The 27,890-nt window shown below is 29.1% G+C and overlaps 4 protein-coding genes across 4 annotated transcripts; 1 reads left to right on the top strand and 3 right to left on the bottom strand.

Moving 5' to 3' along the window:
* The first annotated feature begins 2,013 nt into the window (after nucleotides 1-2,013).
* On the top strand, nucleotides 2,014-3,365 carry LOC123297916. The gene has a single exon (XM_044879747.1). It carries the CDS (start codon nucleotides 2,056-2,058, stop codon nucleotides 3,340-3,342), a length of 1,287 nt encoding a protein of 428 aa, XP_044735682.1. The 5' UTR covers nucleotides 2,014-2,055; the 3' UTR covers nucleotides 3,343-3,365.
* A 131-nt stretch (nucleotides 3,366-3,496) lies between these two features.
* Nucleotides 3,497-7,165, bottom strand: LOC123297931 (coiled-coil domain-containing protein 22 homolog). The gene is made up of 8 exons (XM_044879767.1): nucleotides 7,032-7,165; nucleotides 6,660-6,970; nucleotides 5,984-6,136; nucleotides 5,537-5,922; nucleotides 4,732-4,968; nucleotides 4,535-4,674; nucleotides 4,167-4,332; nucleotides 3,497-4,095 (listed from the first exon to the last, which is right to left on the bottom strand). The coding sequence occupies exons 1-8, from the start codon at nucleotides 7,079-7,081 to the stop codon at nucleotides 3,841-3,843; spliced, it is 1,698 nt and encodes a 565-aa protein (XP_044735702.1). The 5' UTR covers nucleotides 7,082-7,165; the 3' UTR covers nucleotides 3,497-3,840.
* Nucleotides 7,166-7,751: 586 nt separating this feature from the next.
* Nucleotides 7,752-10,834, bottom strand: LOC123297266 (T-complex protein 1 subunit epsilon). Its single transcript, XM_044878864.1, has 2 exons — nucleotides 10,608-10,834; nucleotides 7,752-9,436 (listed from the first exon to the last, which is right to left on the bottom strand). Exons 1-2 carry the CDS (start codon nucleotides 10,713-10,715, stop codon nucleotides 7,922-7,924), a joined length of 1,623 nt encoding a protein of 540 aa, XP_044734799.1. The 5' UTR covers nucleotides 10,716-10,834; the 3' UTR covers nucleotides 7,752-7,921.
* Nucleotides 10,835-16,046: 5,212 nt separating this feature from the next.
* Nucleotides 16,047-21,314, bottom strand: LOC123297633 (apoptosis inhibitor 5). Its single transcript, XM_044879377.1, has 7 exons — nucleotides 21,157-21,314; nucleotides 20,685-20,852; nucleotides 19,429-19,755; nucleotides 18,433-18,831; nucleotides 17,475-17,663; nucleotides 17,013-17,394; nucleotides 16,047-16,606 (listed from the first exon to the last, which is right to left on the bottom strand). The coding sequence occupies exons 1-7, from the start codon at nucleotides 21,226-21,228 to the stop codon at nucleotides 16,515-16,517; spliced, it is 1,629 nt and encodes a 542-aa protein (XP_044735312.1). The 5' UTR covers nucleotides 21,229-21,314; the 3' UTR covers nucleotides 16,047-16,514.
* Between the last annotated feature and the right edge of the window lie 6,576 nt (nucleotides 21,315-27,890).

The raw sequence follows: 27,890 nt of genomic DNA, 5'->3' as shown, positions 1-27,890 counted from the left end.
ATCGTAAAAATCACGTTCTTTTTTAATTTTATGAATTTTTTATTCAAAAACTGAGTGCTTAGAAAAAAATATCTAAGAAAAGTTTTTGTTAATTTTGACCCTATGATAAAAATTTTTCCAAAGCGATCGGTCAATATTACTTTTTTGTTTAAAAAAAATTGTTTAAACAATATCCTACGTCCAAGGAGCATGTTCTAAACGGAATCCTGCAAAAGTTTTCCATGCGAAAATTAAGCATCCTCAATGACAGATTTTGCCGGATCTAATACCACAGTAATCTTGGCAATATTTGTGCATTGGCTGCGTTTTACCGAAATGAAATCCAGCAAAATCGAAACGATATGAGGTGCTGTGTACGTAGAGACATGTTTAGTAAACTAATGAAGCACTCAGTAATGCCAAACGAAGCCATTAAAAACGCTTGAGAATTTTGCATTTTAGAATTTATCAAAAGTTTGTTATTTTAAACTGATAAGGAAATTGTTACAAAACATGATAGTCAACCAACAAAATTTCGGATAATTTATTTTAGTTGATTACTTCTAATACCAATAATATTGATATTTTTAAACTCCAATAACTTCCTGAATAGTCATGAGAAAGTGACCAGAATTTTATTATCAGAGTGGCATGTAGAAAAGGCAACTAAAGTTACCAAATTGTATACTTGACAAAAGACAAATTTGACTAATAATTCAAATATAATTAAAACAAGAGAATACAAACAATAGACTGAGTTAATTGTGGAAATATCCTGTATAAAAAGTGTTGAATGCCATTGCATGCATTATTTTTAAAAATACGGTATAAGAGTTTAAATTTGTATTTTAATTTGGTATTTGGTTTTCGAAACTTCCGAAAATTTTCGAAAGTATTTGCTAGAGCTTTTCTTCATTTTTTCAAGAAACTTTCACAATACCACTAGTTGAAGCTATCTGCAAATTTTTAACTCCCTATTTGTTATAGTTTTGGAGCAAATAGATCCCAAAGTTTTGTCCTAATGGGTAAATAATGATTTATACGAACAAATGTTTCATACAAAAGTTGTTTCTTTTTTTTAAAAGGAACATTTTTTATATTTATACTTTTGTTCTATCTCTAATGGTTTACAAAATGGTTCCTACAGAATCAAAATCCAATTGGATCAAATCCAATCTGGCTATGTTGCTCATTTACAAACTCAAACTCGATTTTTTTCTCCTATGCACGCTATAAAAATTTTAGCTTGATATCTTTTTTCGTTTTATTGTCTATCTAATCACAATTTTTTAACTTTTTATTACTTCTAGAAAAACTGCTTAAATTCTCATTTTATTACTTCTATGATAATACTACATTTTATTACTTCTATTATATGCTTAAATGCTTCAATTCTTTTAATCAAATTAGTGGATTTAGTTTCATAATAAAAATTGAAACGCTTTTCCTGAACATTCTGTAGGTATATCTAAATGCAACTTATGAAGATACATATTTTTAAACAGAAATTAAATAATATTAGTCATAATACACGTAAATTCTTCAATATAAACTTTTATAATATGGGTGCAGACAATAAATAAATAATAAAATGTCTTTTTGACTGTATTGTTTAAATGATTCATATACATTTATGAGAAGTTCTAGAGTGTTAAGAGGATGTAACACTTCCAAAAGCATAGAAAACAAAAGAAATATTTTAGACAAATTTATAAATGGAATGTGTTCCAAACATTGAAAACAATTAATAATTGTTATTAAATCGATATTAATAAAATGTTTATTTATGCAAATTAAATATAAATTTGGTATAAAGCAATTTGGAACATTGTCAAAAATATTTCAATAGATTTTGAAATCGTTTTTTGACCCACAATTCTGAGAAATTATATGAGCTAATCTTATTTTGCAAATTTACGTAAATTGGCTAAAATTTTGGGAAAAAATTTGAACCATTTCTTAAATTTAAAAGGAAAAAAAGGTGCCATCTATGATATAAAATACAAACTACACTAACACATGACATAAGTGAATTTAAAATATGAATTAACCTGGAAAATCTATCCTAATGTGAAAATGTGGAAAGTTTTAAGTCGAGCCACTGTTTTACGAACAATTAATTATGAATCATTAATTTTGGCAAGAAATTATTTATCCGAAGCATATTATTGTAATGAAGTGTGGAATCATCGTTTAAAATCACCACTTTTTCAACGAGTAAATTTAGATGAATTATTCTATGAACTCGATCAAAAATTTCAAAATACGAAGAATATCAGTGCCGTAGATGTAGACATATTTGCAAATGCAATCACTAACAGCGAAGAACATTGTAATGAATTGCGTGATTTAGTACATAAATTACGACTTAGTGCTGACTGTAAAAACATGTTAAAATCAACATCACATGCTGTCACTCGACTCTTTTTAAATTTATCTAAGTCCCAAGAATTGTTAGAAATGATTGATGATCGCTTAAATTATGGCTTATTTCTTGAAGCGTATGACGCTAATATTTTAATGAATTCGTTCATCAAAAGTAAAGAATATGCATCGGCTGCCAGAGTTGCTACACAATTAATGCTGCAAGAAGATTTTAGCCATGACTTAGCAACGAAATTATCAGCCTTAAGTTGCATACTATATTTAAAAAATCCTACTGGATGGCCTGAAGAACCTCCACCGGAGCCAGAACCTAAAGAGAAAACAAAAGTTCGTGTTAAATATTTGCGAAATCCATATTTTGATGACCATTTCGATTTACGTAAACCTGAACATCTTGTTGGTAAAACATTAGTAATGATTGGTTCAAAAGGAGATTCAAATTTTGAAAATAGCTTACGTGTCTTGGGCTTAACCTTATACGAAAAAACTGAAAAAGCCAATGAATTAATAACAAAACTTAAAAATGAAAACAAAAATATTTTTAAAGAAGTTTTGGAATTATTAACTGAGGGACCAATTAAAGACACGTTATTAAATTCTGGAATAGCAAGTTTTGATGGAAATCTTCAAAATGAAGCTGAAAAATTGGTTCGAAATAGTGTTGAAAGTAATAGTGAACGCGATATTAATATACAATCTGAACTGTATCAAAAATGGGAACAAGAACGTTTAAATTCATTAGAAGAACAACGAATACGATTAGAAAAAATACAAAAGCTACAAAATATTGAAGATATTCGAAAAGAATTGGAAGAAAAAGAACGAAAATTATGGTATTTTGAAAATGAGGAAAAACTTGAATTACAAATTGATGCAAATAAAATTTATTATCGTAAACGATGGTTTGGTAAAAAGAAGAAACCAAGAAAAATTGATGAAGGATATGTACCACCGGAAGTAATTACAAGAAAGGGTTAAAACGATAAAAATTTTTTTATATTTATTTTAGTTGTTTATAAAAAAATAAAATATAATCATATAAACTAAAAAAATCTCTTGTTTACTTATTTTATCTCTGATTTAAAAACAAAAAATTATTTTCTAAAGTAATTTTGATCCAGAAAATACAAAAATCGGTTTTCTTTACGGATTGATCGAAGAGTTTCTGAAATATCGACTAAAATCATATATGAGGGGTGATATCCCAAAGCAATTTCTTAAGCCGAAACGTCAGAAACTTGTCGTTCAACCGTAAATCAACTAGAATTTCATGGCTTTGGATTATTTAGTGTCAAAAATTATTTTATTTTGGCACTTTTCTAAATTGTAACGCCCGGTTCGACTATGGTTCATTCTTAAACATTCTGTACATAATTTCATGTGACACTCGTTAAAAAGACATGTGAATATTTTTAATAAGAATCTAGTTCTCATAGTTTTTAGATTTTTTAATTTCAGAGTATTATTAAAATTTTACTAAGACTTTCGATTCATTTTTTCTTGTTGAAGTGTTGTGGTTTCTTTACGAACTTGTTCCAAATCAGCAGTAATACGATCAATTCTAGCACCAATATCGTAGGATTTTTCAGTATCAACTTGTTCCTGTAAATCGCGAATTTCACGTACAATTGATCCCGTTTGTTTTGCAACTTCAATAATATCATTACAATCAGAATGTAATGTTACTAACAACTTATATGCTTTTCGGGAAGTTTCTTCTTGTTTTGCGTCCTATTGTATGGAAAAATTAATTTTTTTAGATGTATACACTGTTTAAAACAATAGACGTAAAATTTACTTACACGATAAATCATTTCATCGGTTAAAACGTAAGATCGATCTAATTTCCCGGTTAATTTATTGATATCTTTTTGTAATTGTTTCGTATCTTCTAAAATTTTGTCCATTTCTGTACATTGTTTACGAATATTTCCAATAATTTCCATTATTCGATGAGTGTATGCAAATCTAAATATGATTAAATAATGTATTGATCTGGATTTTAATTAGCCTTTTTCCTGGGAAGATTAAAAATAAACCCTTTAAATGGCAGGATATATTTCTAACCTCCCCCTCTCTAGTGTCGACATCTAGGGGGTCTTTTTTAATCTTCAGAGAAATATGCATAATCTGCCTCTGCCTAATACTCTGGAATAATTTTTTTTATTACCTGTTAACAGTTTTTGATAATTGTGCAACTTCATCTTGTAACTGCTTATGTAGAACATTTTTTATTGCAATTTCTTTCTCAAGTTCTTTAGATTTTTGCTTTTCTTGCTCAAATTCTTCTTCGATTTTATAGCTTTCTGACTAAAAATTTTACAAAATTTTAAAAATAAAATAATTGTTCTTTTAAAAATATCATACATCTTTTAAAGTAGATATTTCACGTAAATTACGATATTCTTCAATTAATGTTGTACGATGTTTATTCCATTGATTTGCTAGATTTGTTAACTTTTCAGTGCTTGCTTGAATCATTTCTTCCAATTTTTGTACATTTTCATCTTTACTGGGTAACAATTTATAGCTTCTTGATTTAATTTTTAATTGTTTCACATTATTTTCTAATAGTTCATCTTCTATTTTCTTCTGTTCTAAAATCTTTTTGAAAGAAATATCTTGTAAAAATTTTGTATAATGTTCTAAGATAGTAATAAAATAGTCCGTTTGAAAAAAATAGTACACAATTTTTTGAAGTGAGGAGGTATTTCACCACATTAGGAAAGGAGAAATTTTATGAAGCAGTGGCGGGTTAAAAATTTGGGGAAACTGCCTAGGAGCCTCGTTTTCGCTATCGGTCCCGGGTGAATTACGAAGAGTAAAAGCAAAAGCGGGGGAAAGATAAATTTTTATTAGAAGGGTCGCACACAAGGGGGCGCCAAGGTGATTTATGGAGACTAAAAAAATTACGACTCCTGTCTGATTTTCACATCGCCTAGAAGGATTAAAGAAGCCTCAAGAAGGATTGAAGGAAGGCTATATTAAAAAGGATTGACCCTGAATCAAACACAGAAATATATTGAATAATTCGATCAGAGTAAGCATTTTTTTCAATAAATGACCAACAAGTCGTAGATGGGCATTACTAAGGACACGTAGACGAACTAAATGTAAACTTTGCTTGTTAGGATGGTCGTTGGGAATGAAAGTATAATTTTAAAATTCTTACTTGAGTTTCTTTTCGTTTTAAAATTTTTAATTCTTCATCTAAAGTTTGTATTTCATCTTTTAGCCGATGAACATTATCCGTTACACTTTGAATCGTGTTTTTAATATCGTCGACCGACAGGGATTTCATCTTTTCAACGGTTTCATCTTCCATCGTATTATTTAACGCTTTGTTTAACGTAATTTCAGTGTTTATATCTTGAATATCTATGGCTTCACTTATATTATTCGTTTGTTTATTTAACGCATGTAAACTTTCTTCACGTGATATTTGCCCAACTTTACTTTCTTCTATCTCGTTTAATACGATCAATGATGGAATTAATTCTTGTTCCGTACACTGTTCAGTTATCGGTAATAAATATCTATTCCAATATTCCTTTTTATCTATTATAAAAAATTAATAATTAATTTTAAAGGAAAGAATCGTTATTTGGAAAAATTTTACCTTCAGAAATGTTTTTTGAAAATGTTTCAGGGACAGTTAAAGATCTTGATCGGAAAGGAATATTATCTGTTATCATTAATTCCGGTTTCCATTTCTTTTTTAAGTCATTTGTAATTTTAGCTCGAATATCGTTCATTAATATTTCAAAACGACCTGAGAAAATTTAAGTATTGATCATTAAAATAATATTGATTTCTCTTAAATCTCGAGAGCTCCTGCAAAAATATCTTCAGAAAAACTACAGAAAAGAAGAGAGATATCTTCAGAAAAACTACAGAACTGTTTTGATTAAAAAAGTCATGCGATCTTTTTCTATGGATTTTTTGAAGCTATTATTTCTAAGAGAGAGAAGCTGTTTTTTCCCACCCACTGACCTCACTTAGAAGGCTAGTTTTTCGTGAAACACGGACCCGATAAGAACTTGCAAAAAGAAAGACATATTCATAAAGGGTTTGGTATATAAGGTTGAAGTTTTCAATCAATTTTCAGAGGCCAAGTTGGCTAGGAAACTTCAACCACGAGGTTCTCGAGGAAAATACGAGGTTCTTTTATTTCACACGATAAAATTTTAAGCATACTGTCATCTTATCGATAAATATTACGGATGCTGATATTTCTATTGAAATAATTTTGCAGGTGTTTTTGAGAGTCGGGACCATAGAATGAATGTTTAAACCTTTTACTTTGACATGACCACCAGCTTTATCTGTATCTCTTGGCAAACGCTCAACTAAAAACATAAACATACGTCGAATATCAACTTCATTTGAATACAATAAAGTTTGGTAACCCATATCTCCCCTATATCCTAAGTCCTTAATCATTTCTGCAATTGATGTGGCTGTACGTAATCGTAAACTCATTGAAGCCGGTAGTATTTTTGGCAATCCTGTTCCTGGAGTAATTGCTTCTAGACAACATATCACAGCTTTTACAATTATTTCATCGGTGAATTGTTTTAAGCTAACAATCTCTTCATCAATGTCACTAAAATTTTAGTATAAATAAATAACTGGGCCCATTTTTAATTAAATATTAATTAAATTACCATCCTATATTTTTTAACGTATGAATTATAATGTTATCAACTTCTTCCATTTTTTAAATATTAAAAAAAATATAATGTTTACAAACTATGGTTAATTAATTTTCTTAAATTTAAATTTGACAGTAGACCGTCTGTAGGTTAAAGGCGCTGTTTGTTTATTGATACCATTTAAGGTAGTATGACAGCAAGATGTAACAAAGATGTAAGTCATCTAAGGTGGTATCGTCAGTTTATTCGTGCGTAAAAGTAAATTGATGACGTCATAATATGATACCATCTTAGACCACAGATTATAGTTTTTAATTTAAAACAGATCTGCAACTCCCTGTAAAATTTTTACATTTTTACTACTTTGGTTCTCTGAAGGTGCCTTTCTCCAGGTGGCTCTACACGTTATATTCGTGTAGGGCCATCTACTAGTTTTGATAATAATTTTTCCGTTTCAATGGTTGTTCTGGAACTCGATTCAGCGTAAACAATACGCCAAAAAAGTTTTGAACGTCTACAAATTTCTTCAATGGGTTAGAAGGACCCAAATAACACGTAATTTTAACGTGTTTTGTGAATTACTGATTCCTCTGGCCACAATTAAATTCAGCGCTCCAAAAAACAAAAATTTACCGTTTAATATCAGGGGTAACATACACTTCTTTTATGCGTGCCTGAAATTTTGAAATTACTAGGAATTGGAAACAAATTGTAAAAATAAAACAATATATATAAATATTAATAAGAATTTATTAATTTGTTGATTAAGTTGGTTGTAAATATCATTGCAAAACAGAGTGAAAGACAATTACAAATTACATGTTAAATTAAAAAAAATTAATAAATGCATGACGAAAACAAAAATAATTATGAAAAAGCAAAAAAATATGTGAAAAAAATAGCTATTGATACTGTTCACCAGGAGACCTTACATCATCAATTTTCAAAATCATTTTAACTAACTGTGTAGCTAAAATAAATTGTTGCCTCTTTGATCGTAAGGATTCGATAATATGTTGCGCACGCATATCATTACTACCAGTTGCCATACAATCAATACCCAAACCAGAATCACCAGTAGCTACTTGACGAGATTTAACTTCCGATAACGCTTCAATTGAATTCAATCCACTGTTCTCAGCTAAAGCCATTGGAACACATTCTAAAGCTTCTGCAAACGCTCGGAACGCATATTGTTCCAAGCTACTTAAACGATCAGCCTGTTGAGAAACAGCTAAGCTACAACTGACCTCAACTGCTCCACCACCATATACAACTCGTGGTTCTTGGACCAAGCTACGTACAGCACATAGTGCATCGTGAAGACTACGTTTAGCTTCTGCAATTAACATTGCATTTCCACCACGTACGAGGATAGTAACGGCACGAGAATTTGCGCATTCTTCAATAACTAACATTTTGTCTTTGGTTGTACCAAATGAAATTTCACGGACCAAACCAGCTGATCCAAGTTTGTTGGCATTCAATTCTTCAAATCGTGGTACAATACGTCCTCCAGTTGCGATTGCTATTAATTCAATTTCTGGTCCACCAACCCAACGTACTGCTGGTAAATTGTGTTGTAATAACAAATGATTTGCTTCATCGTCAAATCCCCATTGACAAATAGCTAAAGTTGCACCAGCATTCTTAACTTGTGTCACCATTTCAGTGAACTTTTCTGCTTCGTATTCCCGTAATTGTTTGTATTCTTCAGTGCTAGTGACATCAAGCTTATGTTTTGTTTTTGGTTTTGGTGGTTCGAACGGACAAGTTAAAATAGCTAATTTCACGTTCCGTAATTCTTTAGGCATTTGTGGATGCGACATAGATTTATCAATAACAACCCCTTTTACAAGCATGGTATCTTCCAAACGACCTCCAACACGTGCTTCAACTTTGATTAATTCAAAATTGACATCACGGGTTTCCATGTCTGCAACAGCTAATACTGCGTCCACGGCAATTTCTGCCATTTGTCTATGACATTTATTAATAATTTTTGATCCTAAAGTAGTCATTGCTACCTTAACTAATGATTCCTTGTCACCTAATGGAAAGCCTTCGGCGATTTTATCTAAATGTTGTAAAGCATGTTGAGCGGCTAATTCGTAACCGTCAGCAATACGAATTGGATGAATACCACGATCCAGTAAATGAACGGCTTGCTCAAGTAAAGCACCGGCTAAGACAACAACACCAGTAGTACCATCTCCAATTTCGTCATCTTGAGATTGTGCCAATTGCACTAATAATTTACCAATTTCGTGATCAACATCCATCATTTTTAAAATGGTAGCACCATCATTAGTTACAGTTACATCACCATCTGGTGATACCATCATTTTATCCAAACCTTTTGGTCCTAAAGATGTACGAATGGTACCAGCAATTTGACGAGCAGCTTGAATATGTGACTATAAAATAAAAAAATGCATACATACTGTTAGAGAAATATATAATATTAATAAAGTAGTGAAAAGATTTAAAATTCTTGGAGAAAATTTTTTGAGGGTGAATTCTCATAAAATCCGACAATATGAAATAAAAAGCTTCAATAAACCAGAATATAAAAAAATTTTATCTTTTATTTTCTTTTTATTTAATAATAATAATAATAATAATAATAATGGAGGTTTAACCTCTGTTTTTGTGACGCATGCTTAATCACATGTTAATCTTAATTCCATTAAAAACATATATACAATTACATTTTGATGTGGGTGGAGTCGGTTACTTCGTTCTTTTCCAAGCGACGACAATGTGATCAATTCTGCACTCCCATTAATTATAAATTGTTCACACTGCCGCTGCCTGGATTCGAACCCACAATCTAAGCCTAAATAGTCCAACGTTCTAATACTAGCGCCTTAGACCGCTCGTCCATTTAGGCTCTTCTGTTTATTTAACGGTAAGGATATACGGACACTATCGTGTATCTAACGTTAACGTTATCTTTAGTGACTTTTCTTAAAAAAGCTTCTCAAACATCAGGTAAAAAACCAAATTAAAGAATTTTTTACGAATATAAGGAACCGGTTATCGGAGCTGGTGAAAAATTAACCGTTTTTCCTTGTAATTACGTTCATTCACTGATCCTCAGAAAACCAGAGAAAAGCTCCAATATCTTAGATAATATTCTGTTCACGCTAATCATTTACTACAAGTTATGTTATGGTAGTATCCGAATAAGCAATTGTAAGATTCAGTTGTCAAATTGTGGCACCGCAGGTATTGTAATCTCCCCGAATTCATCATCAAAATTTGTTACTTAGAAAAACACAACTTTTTCCCCAACCTTCGATGAATTTCAAAGAATATTTGCGTTATTTTTAACATTTTAAAATAAAATAATTTCGAATTTCAAATTATTTTACACCCAAAATGACTTAATTTTAATAAATTTAGTTCATAAGGTCTCATGAAGTATAATTATACACCCACACCTTTAAAATTCAATCTCAATTTAAAATATATGGTTCATAAACAAATCCTACTGACGTTAAAACATGAACTGTAATTACAATTATAATTACAAATTTCGGTAAATTACGGACAAAATATATTGAAAAATTATTAATTTCTTACTTTAATAGCTTCATTCCCGGTGAGTCGTTTTTGAGATTCTTGATCTCGAATTATAATAAATGGACGACCATATTCATCAAAAGCTACACTGCCTGGAAAAGCAGCCATTTTCTTATATTATTAATTTAATTTAACACATACAATATAGGAAAACTAAGAAAACTTTTTATAAAACGTGCTTGTGTCAAGTTAATTTTATTCACAAATTTACTAGAAAGAAATGTGATTTAGAACTAGGCATGCGTGACTAATAACAAACGCGTACCAACTGTGTAAATTAATGTCAATTATAAAACAAAAATTCCTATTAAATTTTAAAAAAGTGTGCGAAAATTTGCTAAAAAGCCAAATAAAAACATGCCGAATTACGTCGGTCACAACTTTTGAGGTCAGTTGAGTAATAGAACTTTGTCAGTTGAGTTGTATTTTGTATTAATACTCGGACCGTAGAATATTAATACTTCTCAATTCAATTTGATATCTATTTATTTGTGTTCAGAAACCTGATTTAACTTCTTTTCCCTACAGCAAGTCTCTTGTTTTTTTTAAAGGCAAATTCGTTGTTTTCCTTTTCTACTCTTAATTTGGATAATCTTGTTTTTCTTAATATATTTTATTTATTTAAATTTTTTAATGGACAATATACTCTTGCCAAATTTCTTTATATAAATTCATGGGTGTACCAATTGGGAGGAGGATTTTAAATTGGATATGTTTGGCTTAAAAATTTTATAAATTAAACAGTATTTTAGCTTAAACACTTATTATGCCGGTTTTCCACAAAACGGGCAAACAAAACTAAAATAATAATTTAACTTTTTGAAGACTGGCGTGTTTTGCGACAGTTGGATAATAATAAAATATCAGTTTTTCAATTGTCACAAAACACGCCAGTATTCAAAAACATCTTTGCGAAAAGTTAAGTTATTTTTTGAGTTTTGAATTTTGTTTGTCCGTTTAGTGGAAAACCGTCACTAGTCAATTAAATTAATGTCAAAGTCGTGTCCACAGGAGGGTTGTCTTATCATGCTCTCCTCTCGATACAATAAAATATCCCAAAGACACCTATATTTGAATTTAAATCTATAAATATATAGACTTTCTATAGATATAGATAGATAGATAGATAGTCACTCATCACGATATCTCTGGAACTATAAGACCTAGAGACTTGAAATTTGGCAGGAATATTCCTTTTGCCAAGTAGAGGTCAGCTAAGAACGGATTTTACGAAATTCCACCCACAAGGGGGGTTGCGGGGGTGTTCATGAATAAAAAATTCATATTTTTCAATTATGGCTTTTAATAATTCAAAACTTGGTCAGAATGTTTTAAATTACATTTAGAAATTTTTTCAACCTTCGGAGGGTAGAAAGGTGTAGCGAGAAAGTGGGAAGGAAATATCGAATATTTACAAATATACCTAAGTGGGGTATCAAATAAAAGAGCATGACGTGTACATTACAAAACTGTTATCCAACGCAAGGAAATGTGGAGGGAGGGGTGCAAGTGGGGATGTTGCCCAGCAAAGCGGGCGGGTAACAGCTAGTAGAGGAATAAAAAATAATAACAAATTTGTGTATTTTCTAAAGTATTTTATTGATAGTAATAGTTAAGCAATAAAATTGAAAATTAGATGACTTCATTCTTCATTCTCTTCATAATTTTAACGAAGTACCCTAGAAAAAATTGATTAGTAAATATTTGATAAATAGACGGAACTTATCACATGATGCTCCTTCCAAAAAAATGATTCAATATTAAGTCAAAAAAGATCCTGGAACATACAATTTAAATATTAACAAAGAATTATTCAAAGAACTCCTCTCCGCCAACCTGAAAATAAAAAATTATTAAAAATTGTAATATTGAACTCTTCTTGTATTCAATTTCAAAATTTACAGGATTCACTTCTCTCCTGAATACACCGACTTTGAAGGCAGCTAAAATGTATTAAATAAAGTTAGTATCAAATTAATACCTGAAAAAAAAAATTAAAATTTTAGTTTACTTTTGTATAACTTTGTATTTTATACAAAGTTATACACAAATGTTTTTCCTAGAAAAACATTTGTTTATTGTTTGCTGTTTTTTAAAAATTCAGCAATTTTCTAGTTAATTTATTGAGTGAAAAATCAAAGAAAAAATTAAGGAAAAATAATTCTATTTGGGAAGGAAAATTTGGTTTAAGGTTTTATCACTCTATTTTAATGGAATTGTCTTTGATTTAATTTTAAAATATTTAAAAATTGTTTATTTGCGCGATATTATCGATTTAATTATATTGTATTAAATTTTTAAGTGTTTTAGCAGAGTTTTCTCCCGTAAAACGCATTTTATAATTTAAATTTTATTATACCAACTTTTTATTTATTATTATTTAATGTTTCGTATTACATTTTTAACTCCCCCCAAATGTCATGACGAATTCGTGAATTTTTATCATTTGAACATCTTTGTGTTTGTTGTAATTAAGCTAATTCCCCTTCAAAAATTGTTTTGCATAAATGTAAACAGTTCAATTTCCCAAAAATCAACCAACAATAAATTCTATAGAAGCCGTACATTGAAATCATTTGCAGTTAAATTATTTAATATTAATATTAGTAATTCTGATTTTTATTTAATTTTCTTTTCATTTCATAAGCGAATTTTTAATGTTGAAAATTGTAAAATAATTTTTGTTCTTTTTATTGCAGAAAATAAAATAATTCAAACTGGGTACATTTTCAAAATTCAAATGAATTTGAATATCAGATTTATAAATCATTTCATTGATTTCAGGAAAAATTATATTTTGTAATTATAATCGAAGTTTTTTATATTACTTGTTTATAATTTTTCGATGATTCGAGAAGTATATTAAAACAAGTCAAGTAAAATTGATCTTATTTTTTTTTTCAATTTCCAAGGGCATTGTTCACTTTTCGTATATTATTCAGAATTTTCCCTGATATTTTTTTAAAAAAACAGTTTATTCTGTGATTAAAATAAATAAATCAGCCTTTTATCTTTTCATTGATTTAAGGAAAATTATATTTTGTAACTATAATCGAAGTTTTTTGTATGACTTGTTTATAATTTTTCGATGATTTAAGAAATATATTGAAACAAGTAAAATTGTTCACTTCTCGTATATTAATTCAGTATCTGCCCTGATATTTTTTTAAAAACACAGTTTATTCTGTGATTAAAATAAATATATCATCCTTTTATCTTAGAACCTTGCCGAGAAGCTCATAATGCTTGATTAATATCTTCCCAAAAAATGTTTACCAAAACCAGAAAAATCAAAGATGGACATAAGTAATTTTAATGATCATTTTTAAATCAGGTTTAAATTTCCAAAGCAATTGTTCATTTTTTGCATATTTAACATTTTATCTCAAAATCTCTCTGAAGTCCTCAGTTCTTATAAAAAATCAATATCTTTCCAGAAATAATTTACCAAAACCAGAAAAATCAAAGATAAACCGATGGAGTAAAACATTCGTAAAATTTCTACTTTAGGTTTCAAAGTTTGCCATTTAATTTCAATTGTCAAGGCTATGATGTTTTCCAAAATAAATGTTTTCGAAGTTTTTAATTTTTTTTTCTTTTTTAAATTTAGTACTTTTAAACAACTTAATTTGATTCATTTATTTTATCATTGTCTCAAGTTTTATCGTATTTCTATTCGAAAGTATCAAAAACTTGTGACCACCATTTTATATAGCAATATATTAACGAAGTTTCATTGTTTTCTTGAAGGTTGGTTTAGTTGTTAAAATAATTTATTGTAGTAGTAGGAGTAGTTCGTAGACTTATTAAAGTTGGGTTTCAAGATTGTTATTGTTTCGAAACGCTTAAAATGTTGAGGATTTATTTATATGGAAATATATTTTCCATGTTTTCTTGGAGGTTGATTTTGTTGTTGTATTTACTTGTCCTTATTGAGCCCATACATTCATTTGGGTTTTATATGTAAATACATTTCTTGACGCTTTTCGTGGTGGTTTATTCATTTGTTTCAGTATTTTATTAGTTCTCGATGAATTCGTAATTTATTTAGGTTGCGTTCCAATATTGTTATTGTTTCGAAATGATTGCCATATTTTGAAATTTATTTCTTGACGTTACAAAGCTTTCTTGGTAAACGATTTGTTTGTTCGAATAATTTCTAATAAATTTGTAGCCGTTAATGAGTTCTAAGAAAAGCTAAGATAGGTTGCGTTTCAATTTATTTGTTAGCTAAAATATTGATGATTTTCTTAAATGCACTGTTCCAATATTGTTATTGTTTCGAAATATTAAAATTATTAAATATTGCCATATTTGTAAATTTATTTCTTGACGTTACAAAGCTTTCTTGGTAAACGGTTTGTTTGTTCTAATAATTTCTAATAAATTTGTAGCCGTTAATTAGTTCTAAGATTTATATAGGTTGCGTTTCAATTTATTTGTTTTAATACGCTAAAATATTGATGATTTTCTTAAATGCACTGGAATTTATTTAATTTTTTGTCAGTTCTCAGTTAAACAATATGGCTGTTTAGCAATGATGTACACTATTTAATTTTGAATAATTTTGGAAGAATTATAGTTGCGACCTTCTTTTGGAAATTATTAATTTCACTTCAAATTTTATTATATTATAATAAAGAATTTTACTAGTTCTGGAATTATTTCTTAACTTTTTCATAGTTATTCCAGAATTTTGTTTTACTTAATATTGGATAATTTTATTTTTATTATTCTTTGATCTTTGTGCTAACCTTGAAGAGGAAATCGTTTCGACATTTTTTTTTTTAAATAAATGTTTCTTGCTCAAAATTACCTTTATTAGTCGTACTCTTTTCAATTTTTTTTTCATTATTCCAAATCTTCGTGGTTGATTTCAATATTAAGACAAAACAATTCATACTAATATTAAAGTCGTATATTATTTTTTATATTTTAGACGATTTATAATTGATATTTAAGACGGTTTTAATTTAATGGAGAATGAAGAAAATTTTATCAGACAAAATAATTCACTTATTAAAAATTACTAGTTTTTTTGTTTTTTATCTTCTATTAAATCAATTAAGAAAAACCAATAAACTGTTCAATTTATGTTAACCGTAAAAAATTGTTTTCTTTAGTCACATAGTTTGTATAAATTTAAATTTCCAAATTTAAAAAAACCACTTATTTTCTATGTTTTGTAATGAATTTTGTCCACTTAATTTTTTAATTTGTTTAAAAATACAGTTATTATTAAAAATGTTTGAATAGAACGAGATTGTTTCATAACCACATCAAAAGTCGAAGTAAACATGTAAATGTTGAATATTTCCATAGATTTCGATTTAAAGAAAATCTTTACTATATAAATTCATAAAAAAAATTTCAATAGTTCTATTTTTTTTTAAGATTTGAAAATTTTTTAAATATTCTTAATAATTTTAGATTCTTAACTTTTGTATTTTTGTAAATCCTTGTTTGAGTAGGTTTCCTTGTGTAAATCCTTGTTTTGAATAGGATTGTATTGTGTTTTACGGATCGGAATATATTTGAATTAAAATTCAAAATAATTTTGGACGTTTAAAATCATTTTATAAAATGAATATTTCCCATTGTATGTTCCCAAAATTTTTCATATATGAATCAAAAAATTCATGTTTGGAACGATGTAAATGACGTAAACGAAGTCGAATAATTTTCTACGCTTTTCTAACTAAAATTCTCCAACTGCTAATCATTTTCGAAAAACATTTCTCACTCACTTTTTTTTTTAAGTAAATGTTCTTCTTTTAAATTATACACAATTGTTAGCATTTTTTGCTGTTTAGAAAATTTACGAGGTTTTAAAAAAAGATTACACTTGTAGTCTAAATAATATATACAGTATGACTTGGATTTGTTCCTGGTTTATGGTTATTGCATTTAAAACCTCCAATTTCGTGAAGAGCCCCGATAACTTGGCTTTCCTCCTCGAACATTTGGACGACTTCCACGACCTGGTCGTCGATTACCATCTGTGGGAGAGAATAAAAAACAAATATTTAAATTTATTGAACATTATTTCATTAATCGAAAAAAATTGAATCAATTACAAAACGAACTCTTGATATTAATAAAAAAATTAACACACAGGATAAGATTTAGAAGAACTTAGTTTTAAAGTTGAAAATGATCTGTGTAAGTTCTCTATTACTTATTTCAGGGTCAAAAACTGAGAAATCCGCTTTTTTTCTTAAAACTATAGTTGAGATAATTTTCTACGACTATGCTTTAAAGATATTTTTGTAGGTAAGCGCCCTGAACGATAGTGAAACACGATAACGATTTCTTTGACAAAAAATTGAGATGAATGTATTAGAAATATATTATTTATTTTAAAATATACTTTCTGACACTCCTCATTATTAAAATTAAACTTACCATATCCAGATACTTTTGTACTGTATTTCCCAGATGGTGGTGTATAAATTTTCTGCTGTTCAGAACTTGTAGGCTTTCCATTTCCACGTGAAATCTTATTTGGTGATGAATCACTATCAAATGTAATTGGTGTATGCCTCTTTTGACGATTTACTGAGGTACCATTTGTTTCAGGTGCAGTTTTCACTACCGTCTTATTTGATGTTGCATCAGCGTCTTTCCACGATAAGGTAATATTAGCTTTATATATTGGGGGACTTCGAAATATATCTTTGATTAACGTATTTATATTTGATGTCATTTGTAACAACTCGTTTGGTTGTTTCTCTTTCTTTAATGATTCATCTGATGATAGTTTTTCATTTAATTTCTTGATACATCCCTGTTGAATCATGATCAATATTTAATTAAGTTCTAAGTTGTGAGAAATTAAATTTTTCAATTAATGTATGATTAACTTACTTGTAGACCACGGGCAAAATATTGTAAACGTAATTTGAAATCTTTTAAACGTTCTTCATCATTTGTTAAAAACTGCGGTGAAAATCTGGCAAGTTTATGAAAAGCGTATAATAGACATTCGACAAATGAAAATTCTTGTTTTGGAAATGTATCAAGATCTCCATTAGTTGGCGGCGCGGGCATATATATCTAAAATTAAAAAAAAATATTTGTGTTTAAATGGAGTTCATAAAATTTAATCAAGATGTGACATTAATTTTGTTGATCCGGGAATATTTTAAAGTGCCGCGGTAGTAAAAGAAAGGAACCTTTTATCAGGTTTTGAGTTTAAACCGTGCTTTTGACAGCTAATTCCTTTTGTTATTTAAAAAGATTGCTCTCTTGTGTTGTTGATGTTTGTAATTTTTTGATTTAAGCGTTTTTCTAGTAAAATAGATTGAAGAGACTTCTAATCTTAATGTGAGCTTTGTTGCTAAAATTTCCCTTCGGTTTATTAATTTCTCATTTCTTTTTACTTTTTGTTCTGCTTTAAAAGCCAACCTAAATTATTTAATCGTAGTTAATCATTATAAAGAGCATAAAATTAACAACCATAATTATGGCGAAACATTACATCTATATAACATTCTATGTCTATAAAGTGACCTATAAAAAGATTCTAATTAAAATCAATAAATAGTCTTCCTTTGCAGGATTGTCGAATAAGTAAATTTAAACCCCGATATTTTTATAAGTTAGAACGACATGTGTCAAAACATTGACTTAATAATTATCTAACACAGCGAGGATTACATTTTTGAATCGGTGTTCAGCGAGTTAATTACAAAGTTTTTATTCCATTCATGATTGGAAAGGCTAATCCTTACGTCTCTCCGGATTTGACGCAGAGCCTCAGATTTTTCAATAGCTACATTCGAAAAAAAAAAAGTAAAATTCAACAATTAGAAAATCATCTTACCAATAATTTTTTGAAAAGTGATTCAATTGATTCATCAACTTTTTCATAATTGGTAGTATAAGTAGCTAATTCAGCTAATTGCCGTAAAATGGCAACCTGTACACTTTCACCATTTTCTAATGATTCCATTTCTTCTAAATGTGGTAATACTTGTTCACACATGTACCTCATAAATGCATTTGAATCAACACTTGATGATAAATATGGTAATGCGGCATTTACAGCTAATGTAATCATATGTAAACTGTAGTTGTTTGATTCGTGTAGATCAAATGGTTGATCTAAATCTGCATGTTTTTGTATTAATTTTACAATTTCACGTTGACCCATTAGAGTTTTTGGTAAATGTGTGTTATTTAATAGCTGCATTATTATTTTAAATTCTTCACCGGTTGCACTCTGAAATTCAAACACAAGAATATTAAGATCTAGTTACTAGCAATACACTAGTGAGCGAGGTTGATCGACTTTCTATGATTACCTAGAGCAAAAATTTCCTGGCTGATATAAGTATCTAAATTTGAAACTAATCTATTCGAAAAATACAATAAATCTTTATTGAATTACTTCGATATAACGATGGAGAATCAAACCATCATAATTTGTTGACATACTATATGATATTAATTACTTACATTTTATATGGTATTTCATTAAATTATACTATTCTACGGATTTTTATTAGAAAACTTAATAATAACGAGTGTAAATTCTGTGTTGTAAATTCATTTTTTTAAAGTGTAAATTATACACTGAACTGTCACCAATTGATAGATCACGTACTTATACGTTATCAACAGAGAGCGCCAAAAAACTGCGTTTAAATATCTCAAAATTATAATGTATTTTAAATATTTTTTTACACTTAAATACAGCACTTTTAAGCAGTATTTATATTTTTTACTTTGTTATAACGGTGTAAACAATGAATTAAAAATATAAAAAAAATACATGAATATTCCCTCTATTGCAGATTTGAAAAAAAATTATATTTACCTCTAAGAATTTTTTACAGTATTCAATAATGACATCTTCAGCTTCTTTGGTAATAATTTCTTTGCCCAATATTTTGAATTTTGTTGATAAAAATTTAAAGCAACGTTCTTTAACCAATTCATCGCCTATTTCCATTTGTTGAAAGATACCTTTTATTGCGCTTGGTGCATCAGATGTAATTACAGCGATTAATGAATTTGCAGTAATATTTTGTTCTTGGGGATCATCACTCTGTAGTAATTGCGCTAGAATATCAGCTATTCGTAGTGTATTTTCTTTGTTATCTTTACATAAATTTGGCAGATCTCTAATACTTTGTTTCCGTATCTGAAAAAAAAGATTATCTATTATTGAAAATATTCAATAAAATAAGATGCTGGAACTCCATTCAACACTAACCAAGCCACTCTAGTAATATTTTTTGAAATTATTTATTTCAGAAGGAGTGAAAATTTTGTTAACTATTTGGTCAATTCATAAGAATTATAAAGGAATTCATAGTTAAATTGCTGTAAAGAAATCGTAATACAAGTCTACCCCCGCAAAAAAAATAAACGGTCCGAAACGTCGGACAAGACTTAATTATATTATAAAATTGATTATTCTTGTAATATTTTTATTGAAAGCAGCCAATTGTAAGAATTATTTAAAAACAAGTAATGAGGAACAGGCATAGGTATTTATTGGATTTAATATAATATTTAGAAGGATGTAATTTGGTAAGGGTGAGGTTAAGCAAAGATTACCAAGTTACAAAAGTTACTTAAAAAGACATTTTAAATAATATTTGATCAATTTTGGGTAGGGTTGATTGACCACTTTTGACGATTTCATCCCTTCCGGGTCCATGGCTACAGGGGGAGGGGTCCCAGAGGGGAGTTATATCAAACCTAGGACCTTGTTGATAGAATCCATGATACGAAGTTTCACTGCTGTCCCCTCAGCCTCTCCCTAGAAAATCCCATCTTCCTGTATTTGGATAGGTTTTCCCTAGGGTGTGGGCCTTCTCCAATTTTCCCGGATATGTGGCTTATACCAATCCTAGGAACACCTTAAGGTTTAGCCTTGTGCCTAGTTTAATCGAAATCGTTAGAGCCGTTTTTTGTGAAAACCCCAAAAATCCTGTTTTGGCCTAGAGAGAAGTACTCTTCAGGGACCCTCAAAACGTGTATTTCCGTTGAAACCCCGATATCGATTTTTTTTTTCGATCACAATACTGTATTATATTTATAATATAATAAAGTAAAAATACTTACATTGACATCATCATCTTCGCACAAATCAAAAACTGCTTCAAAAGCTTGGAAATGTAAGCTGGGGAAATGTTTGAAAAAGCGTCCAATAAGTTGAGATGCTAATTTTTTAACACTTGGATCTTGTCCATTTTTAGCAGCATCAATAATAATTTGAAATTTATCAGGATGCTAAAAATAAACAAAAAATACACATTTTATGATAAAACTATAACCTTAAAATTGCATACACAAGAATGCACTTCAAATATTTTTCAATTCATAGGAATTTGCATTTTTTACATTACAAATTACTTGTGCCTTTGAATATGCATAATGTAGAACCTAATTAAAGGCCAAAATTATTAAAGCTAGGATTCTAAAAATTCAGAAGAGAGCAACAATTTTGACTGTTGGGTACTCCCGTTTTTAAAATATCTGTATGTATTAGAAATTATCTATTTTTCGAGTAATAAAAAAAATTAGTCATACTAACTTCACTGATTTTATCTTTAGCATTTGTAAGTTCATCACAATTTGAATATAATTGATCTACTGTATACGTCATTTTAACAATTTCATTCACGTATCTCTTGATAATAATTTAAAATCACAATTTTAAGTATTTTTAAAACACCGATTCTAATATTTTAGCACGGAAAATCTAATCGATATTTGGCGTTCCTAAAAACTCGCTCACACGTAAAGTTTTATTTTATTATTAAATGATTGCCAACGCATGACGGAAGTAAATAATTTTAATTCAGGTTAGAAAGTGTTCAGTGCTGCCATATTTAAGGCGCCAAATTCATTTTTATTATTAAAACCAATTTTAATAAAGTTTTCGAAATTGTTAATTAAATTATTTATAATATTATAAATTTGGTTGTATACTTGCAGTCGAAAAAAGTTATTTTAACGTAAAAATATTGTTAGCAATAGTTGTGCAATGGTTCATTTAAGACACGTTGCCACAAAGTTATTTTTACATCGTTATTTATTTAAAATGCGTTGAATAAACGTGTTTGGTGTTCTATTTTTAATAATCTGTACTGTTTTATTATTTTAGATTAGATTTTTTCTCGACAGAAATATTTGATTTTTTTAAACTGAATAACTATTCAAAGAATGGAATTCCTAATTCCATACCAAGCCCCTGATCGCTTCAGATTTCCTTAGAAAATACTTTAGTTGCTCTTGGGTAGTTGAAATTCGAAATTAAATGGAATTTCAATTTGCGGTGTTCAATAAGTGTTCATCTAATCTTAAAAATTAAATATCGAACATTTTTGTAGGTATATTTTTATATGTAGGTATATTAAGAGTATATAGGAGTATACTTATATTAAATAAAAACCTAAATTTTTAAAGTTTATAAATGCTGATGAAATACTGTTTTATATAAGATGCAATGATATCCCAACGAAATAAAACATATTTTGGAACGACTTGCGAAAAATGTTTTCAACTTTAATGAAAGGCAGTTAATTAGGCATCAAAAATATTTTGACAAAAAAAATACGAAAATCAGATTTATTTGAACGTAGGTATATTTGCATCTGTTTCTCATAGACAATTACGAAAGAATTTTTGTTAGCGTTGTTTTCGCCCGGTTCAAATTATTCTATTGAAGAAACATGTTTAAAGATTTTCTAAAGGGCAACCCTTTGGAAAAAATTTTTTATTTTCAATTTTAATGAGTTGGTTACCTATTTTGAATAAATGTACCAATAGGAAGAAATGTTCGTGCTTGACACTCTACGAATTCGCTCCTGAAGGGAATTTTGGTTTTTATGTGATCCTGCATCATCCACTTTTATAATTATGATTTTTAGAAATAGGTATCTCGAAAGCATTTCCAACACCTTCTAAGTTTAGTTCTAACGCATCTAGTACACAGTGTATCTAATATAGAAGCTAGGACCGTCTTTACTCGGGAGAGCAAGGAGTGCGTCGCAGCCGAGCGCAGATTCTTGGAGGCGCGACGACGAACATAGCGTTGTTTATCCTCCTTGTCGCAGAAGTAAAATTTCGAGTTAGGGACGGCCAATCGACTTCAAATTTTTATGGTAATTGTATTATTACGAATTTCGAATTTTCTGCCACTCTGCACATAACGAGACAACAGCCCTAAATGAACAAATACCTACAACACAAAAATGAATGTTAAATATTCTTGTTTTTAAGGAGACGCTGACTGATTTTCGCATCCCGGAACTCAATATGGTTGAGACGGCCCCGATACCGATATTATTTTGTCTACTATTAGATTATAACTACCTACTATAAATAATTTTTGGGTTTTTAAAAAAAAGTTGAAACAATAACAATTAATTATTAGATATACCTAATAATTTAATTATATTATATATAGGTATACATCTTCCGCATAAATTATCTTTTGACGATATCACTGGAGATTAGATAATAAAATTAACCTTCGTGTCGCTTCCTATTATGTGCGAATTTTTAATGTGAGGTCAAGTGTTAAGATTCATGTTAACAAATACTATTCATTTAAAGAACATACGTGATTTATAATTTAAAATTACCTACTAACTACCTATTAATGTATAAATTTGGTGTAAAAACCTCAAACAGTTTTCTACATATTTACGTAACAAAAAAAGGAAATTCGAAAATATTATTTTATTTAAAAAAAATTGTTTTTATTTGATTATTTTTGCCTTTTTAACTCTTTCCAATTTCAAATTTGTAATAAATCATCACTTAAGTTACTGTATGTAACATATTTGCACCTGTAATGTAGGAAACGAAACCGAACTATCAGTCTAACCAAAGAAAAAACTCCGCGCCGGTAGATTTTTATGGGAGCTGATGGAAAATGTTTTTCTGAGTGTCCTCATCAAAATCATATCCATGAGAACTTGTCCATTTTCGATTTACGCCCATACGGTAGGGCATAAATTCCCTACTTCCGGACACCGCATTCTCTTTTTTTAACATCTTTACTATAACATTAAATGTAATTCACATATAATATTATAGCTATGACACTTAGAATGACAAAACACGTGTTTTTTGATGACACAGAGTGTACGACCCGACAAAACAACAGGTTGGATAACAAAAAAATCACAATATTAAATTGATCAGCTGATGTGACTCAAGTTAGCTGATATAAGTCACTTGAGCTGCCCAATAATTCAAAGTCAAAATTGATAAATTGATCGATTCGATATAGGATACATGGATATATCGAACGAAAAACAGCTGATAATTTCCCTTGAAGTTGATCGATTCAATCGAAGAACCCTAGGCTAAATTAGAAATACTTTGCACGCCCTAAAGAAAATGTTATAAGACATCTTAATACAACAACTTCTCAAGCTATCCCTGATCAGTTCATAGCTATCAGTGTATGGAGGTAAAAAATATGAGTCATTATGCTCATTTTTATTTCATATTTTCCACCTACACATAGTTTTTGATGTCAATACATTTTTTTAAATCAATACGACCTCAAACACTTGCCTAATTTGAATTTTATTTATTTTCAATTTTATGTTAAGGATATTTTAATAACTTTAAGGATAATGTCATGATCAAACACAAAAATGGTCAAGTATGAACCACACCTTTGGAAAAAATAGGTAATAAAGGTATGCGTGTATGCGACTTCTAAAATAAAATGTGTGATGTTAAAAGAAAAGTTTCCATTCTTGCACAATATAGCTGCTGTATTGAACGCTAGCTAAAGAAAATACCTTTTCATATTTCACTTTTCACCGTTCCACATTTTTTAAACTATATTTTCCGCGATGAAACGATGTGTAGATCTTATTGGAGCAAATTTATAATAATTGAGAAAATAAAATAGAAGAAACAGTCTGACTCAGAAAAATAAAATTTTTTCGCCCATACGCCCATAAACTGGGCTAAAATATCCTATTTCCGGACACCACTTTTTTTTATATATAACGTTTAAAAGAACTATTGAATTTTATATATTTCACAACTCTAAGCATTTTTTGAGCCTCATAATTGTTTTCGATTTAAGATTTAAGCATTTAAAAAAAATGTGGATTTTCTCCGAAAACTCTTTATTGACGAAAATAAAGATTATTTTGTAGCTCTGGTCAGTGATATTATACTTTGGATCATTTTAACCACCTGTTCAGTACCTACTAATCAATCTTTCTGAAGCTTTGATGTGTTATATGTAGTTTTTAATGGGACCTTCACTAAAGAGCAAGACCTGGATATTATTTAAAAAGCTTGTGTTCATTTTCGATTAATTTAATTCCATATTTTGCCAACTGTAAGATAAAAATTGCTATTGAAAGTTGAAAAAATTGGGCAAAAAAGGCAAGCATATTTTGTAGCCATTGAATTCGAACTTAGTTTTCAAGTTCAATTAAAATTACCCTCTGAATCATAACTGGTACCTAAGAGACATGACAACTCTATAAATTAGAAAGTTGTTCGAGAAGAACATTTTTTGTTTGAAACATTTTTTTGAAAATCGAATTAAAGGCAAGAATTTACCTTTTTGTATGCTCTTTCATTCAATTTTTTAAAAAGGTAGAGATAGAGAAAAACTTTAAACAACAAAAATTAACAGATTCAACAGAATGGTATACCAATTTTGGTTATAACTTTGCATTCAATTTCTGCCTATGCTATGCGATTTTCGAAGAAATGTTTCAAAAAAAAAAAAGTTTTCTTTTTAAAAAGAAACAACTTTCTAATTCAAAGGGCTCTTCTATATCTTACATACAGTAATGAAAAGCAAAGTTATGTTTTTGGATTAAACTTGAAAGCGAAGTCGAATTTAATGTCTGCGTCAAATGACATTGACGTTGTTCTCGATATAACTGATTTTTCAAGTTTCGAGTTCTTGTGCATATCAGGCAACGTAAACCAAACCCTTAAAGTTACACTAGTATAAATTGCAATGTCGAAATTGTCTATATGATTACCTAGTTTAAAAAAGCCGAAATAATGCAAATTTTCGACATTTCCCTTGGTTTTCAGAAAATGGAAATAATCGTTTTAAAATGTTCGATCTTGGTTTCGCTGAATTTTTTTTTTTAATAAAAATGTATTAATTCATAAAAATTGGAGTTTTTGTTAATGAAAAAAAAAAAAAATTGTTTCCTAGAATATACAATTTCAGTAGTACAATTTTTTTTCTAAGTTAATTGAAAAATTTACAAAAATTAAAAGTTGATTGACTTAAAAGGATATTTAAATTATATTTTCATTCATATAAAATAATAAATCTAATTATTTATTAAGTATAATTAAATTAATAACAAAATGAATATAAAAAAATACAATGCTTGAAAATTAAATTTCAGGTCAATTAATCTTTCATTCAAAAAAAGTTGAAGGAAGATTTTTTTTTTAAACGACATAAGATCCTGGTTGGTGGATCCTTGTTTATAGGGTGTCCCATAATAATCACGTTTTCAATATAGAAAATATTATTCTTAGCAGAGAGCCTATTAGATGTTTTTTTATTCGATTTTGATTTTGATTCATTAATTCAAATTATTTTCCAATATACCTCGACTTACGCACTTTTTCAAATCTGCCTATTTTACTACCTCGAATTACGCGACTATCGTACGATTCCACCTATCGCGGAAATTCAGGGTATTCTAGATCAAAATTGGCTTTATTTTGGAATAAATGTACTATTCTTGGGCACCTAAAGTACTACCATGATTATTACGAGAAATCCAATTATTCAATGATGTTTCCTCATTCGTCTAAATATGTACAAACCCAATTTCTTGTAATCCGTCCGAAAACCAAAATTTAAATTTTCAGTATGTGTTTGAGTTTTATGGCCAGGACAATGAATTAACACCAATTTTTTATTGATATCTGTGTGTATACACATGTGTGTATGAATGAATGAAAGGTAATAGTAATAGCGATCTCGGATTTGCGCTATTCAATGCGCAATTACTTAGGTTTACTTATCTGTTACTCGGGTATTTTTCTAGTTTTCTTGTCGCTTAACACGAATTTCGTGACAGAATTGGGTATTATGGGTACCAGGTATCAAAAATCAAATTCTGTGGCGATATTCTTGTTTAGCGACGCCAAAAATGCCCAAATAAGAAGTTTTGAATCATTTTCATCACGATTAACCGAATTGTGAATTTAGTATATTTACGGTGAATTTAGTATAAAAATTTCTTGTTGGTCCTGACGCTCTAACGAATCGAATGGCGAAAACCGCATTCAAATCCGACTTACTGTTCAAATTTTTCGAACTTTGACTGTTTGTACTGTTTTGTTTCTGCGACTAATCTGTCATCTAAGCTACACATCTCTGTTGCAATACAAAAATTAATATTGCAGTGATTTAGGCAGTTATATGGGCGGTTATTTTATCATCTGGGAAGTTGAATGAAAAAACCATAAGCGTCGCACTCACATGAACAGCTTTTTCAATAATTTAGAACTGTTCTGGGTGAGGAAATCTGCGATTAAATGCAATAATTCAGTTCAATTTTGGTGGGAGCACTGGTTGCATATACATTAAATAAATAAATATTTAATGCACTAAATTAATTGAACATAAATGCTGACTAAATTTCAAACCTTTTGATATAGTATGAAAATCCGTTAATAAGTCGAAATACGTAATTGCTAGGAAAATTATGGTCAGAGCGGTGATTGTCCAGGCATAATCATAGTACGATTTCAGAATTTTTTATAGACATGTCATTTTATTTGCTAGAGGCTGTTTTTTTTAAGTATTCCCTTTCTTTGTGTCATTCACAAACATCACCATGCCATACTTTGCGGAGCTATGGTGGCTATTTGGATCGATCGGAAATGTATGGCATGGTTATTTTCTTGCATCACAAGTCTAGTGCAATTGTACGGCTTCAATTTGAACATATTCTCCATACGGAGTCCTAAAAGTTGTTAGATACATTATTATTATGCATTTGTATTTCCGCTAATAAAACGGATCTTTATTTTTGACAATTAAAATATTAAAAGAAAAAAAACGATAACAAATTAAATCGTCAAAATATTTTAATGAGTTCCATGTTTGTAAATTATTATTGTACACGATATAAAGAATAAATTCATAGTACAAAACAATAATAAGAATTTAAAAATCCTTCAAGGTTTTTCCTCCCCTAATAAGTTCCATAGCCAATCAGTTATTATTTTTCCATGGCGGTCAATCTAAATATATATAAATTGGCAAATATTTGAACTTAAATCTCATTTCTT

This window comes from Chrysoperla carnea, chromosome 4 (genome assembly GCF_905475395.1).
Source record: "Chrysoperla carnea chromosome 4, inChrCarn1.1, whole genome shotgun sequence".
NCBI lineage: Eukaryota > Metazoa > Arthropoda > Insecta > Neuroptera > Chrysopidae > Chrysoperla > Chrysoperla carnea.
This window is presented reverse-complemented; position numbering and strand designations above follow the sequence as displayed.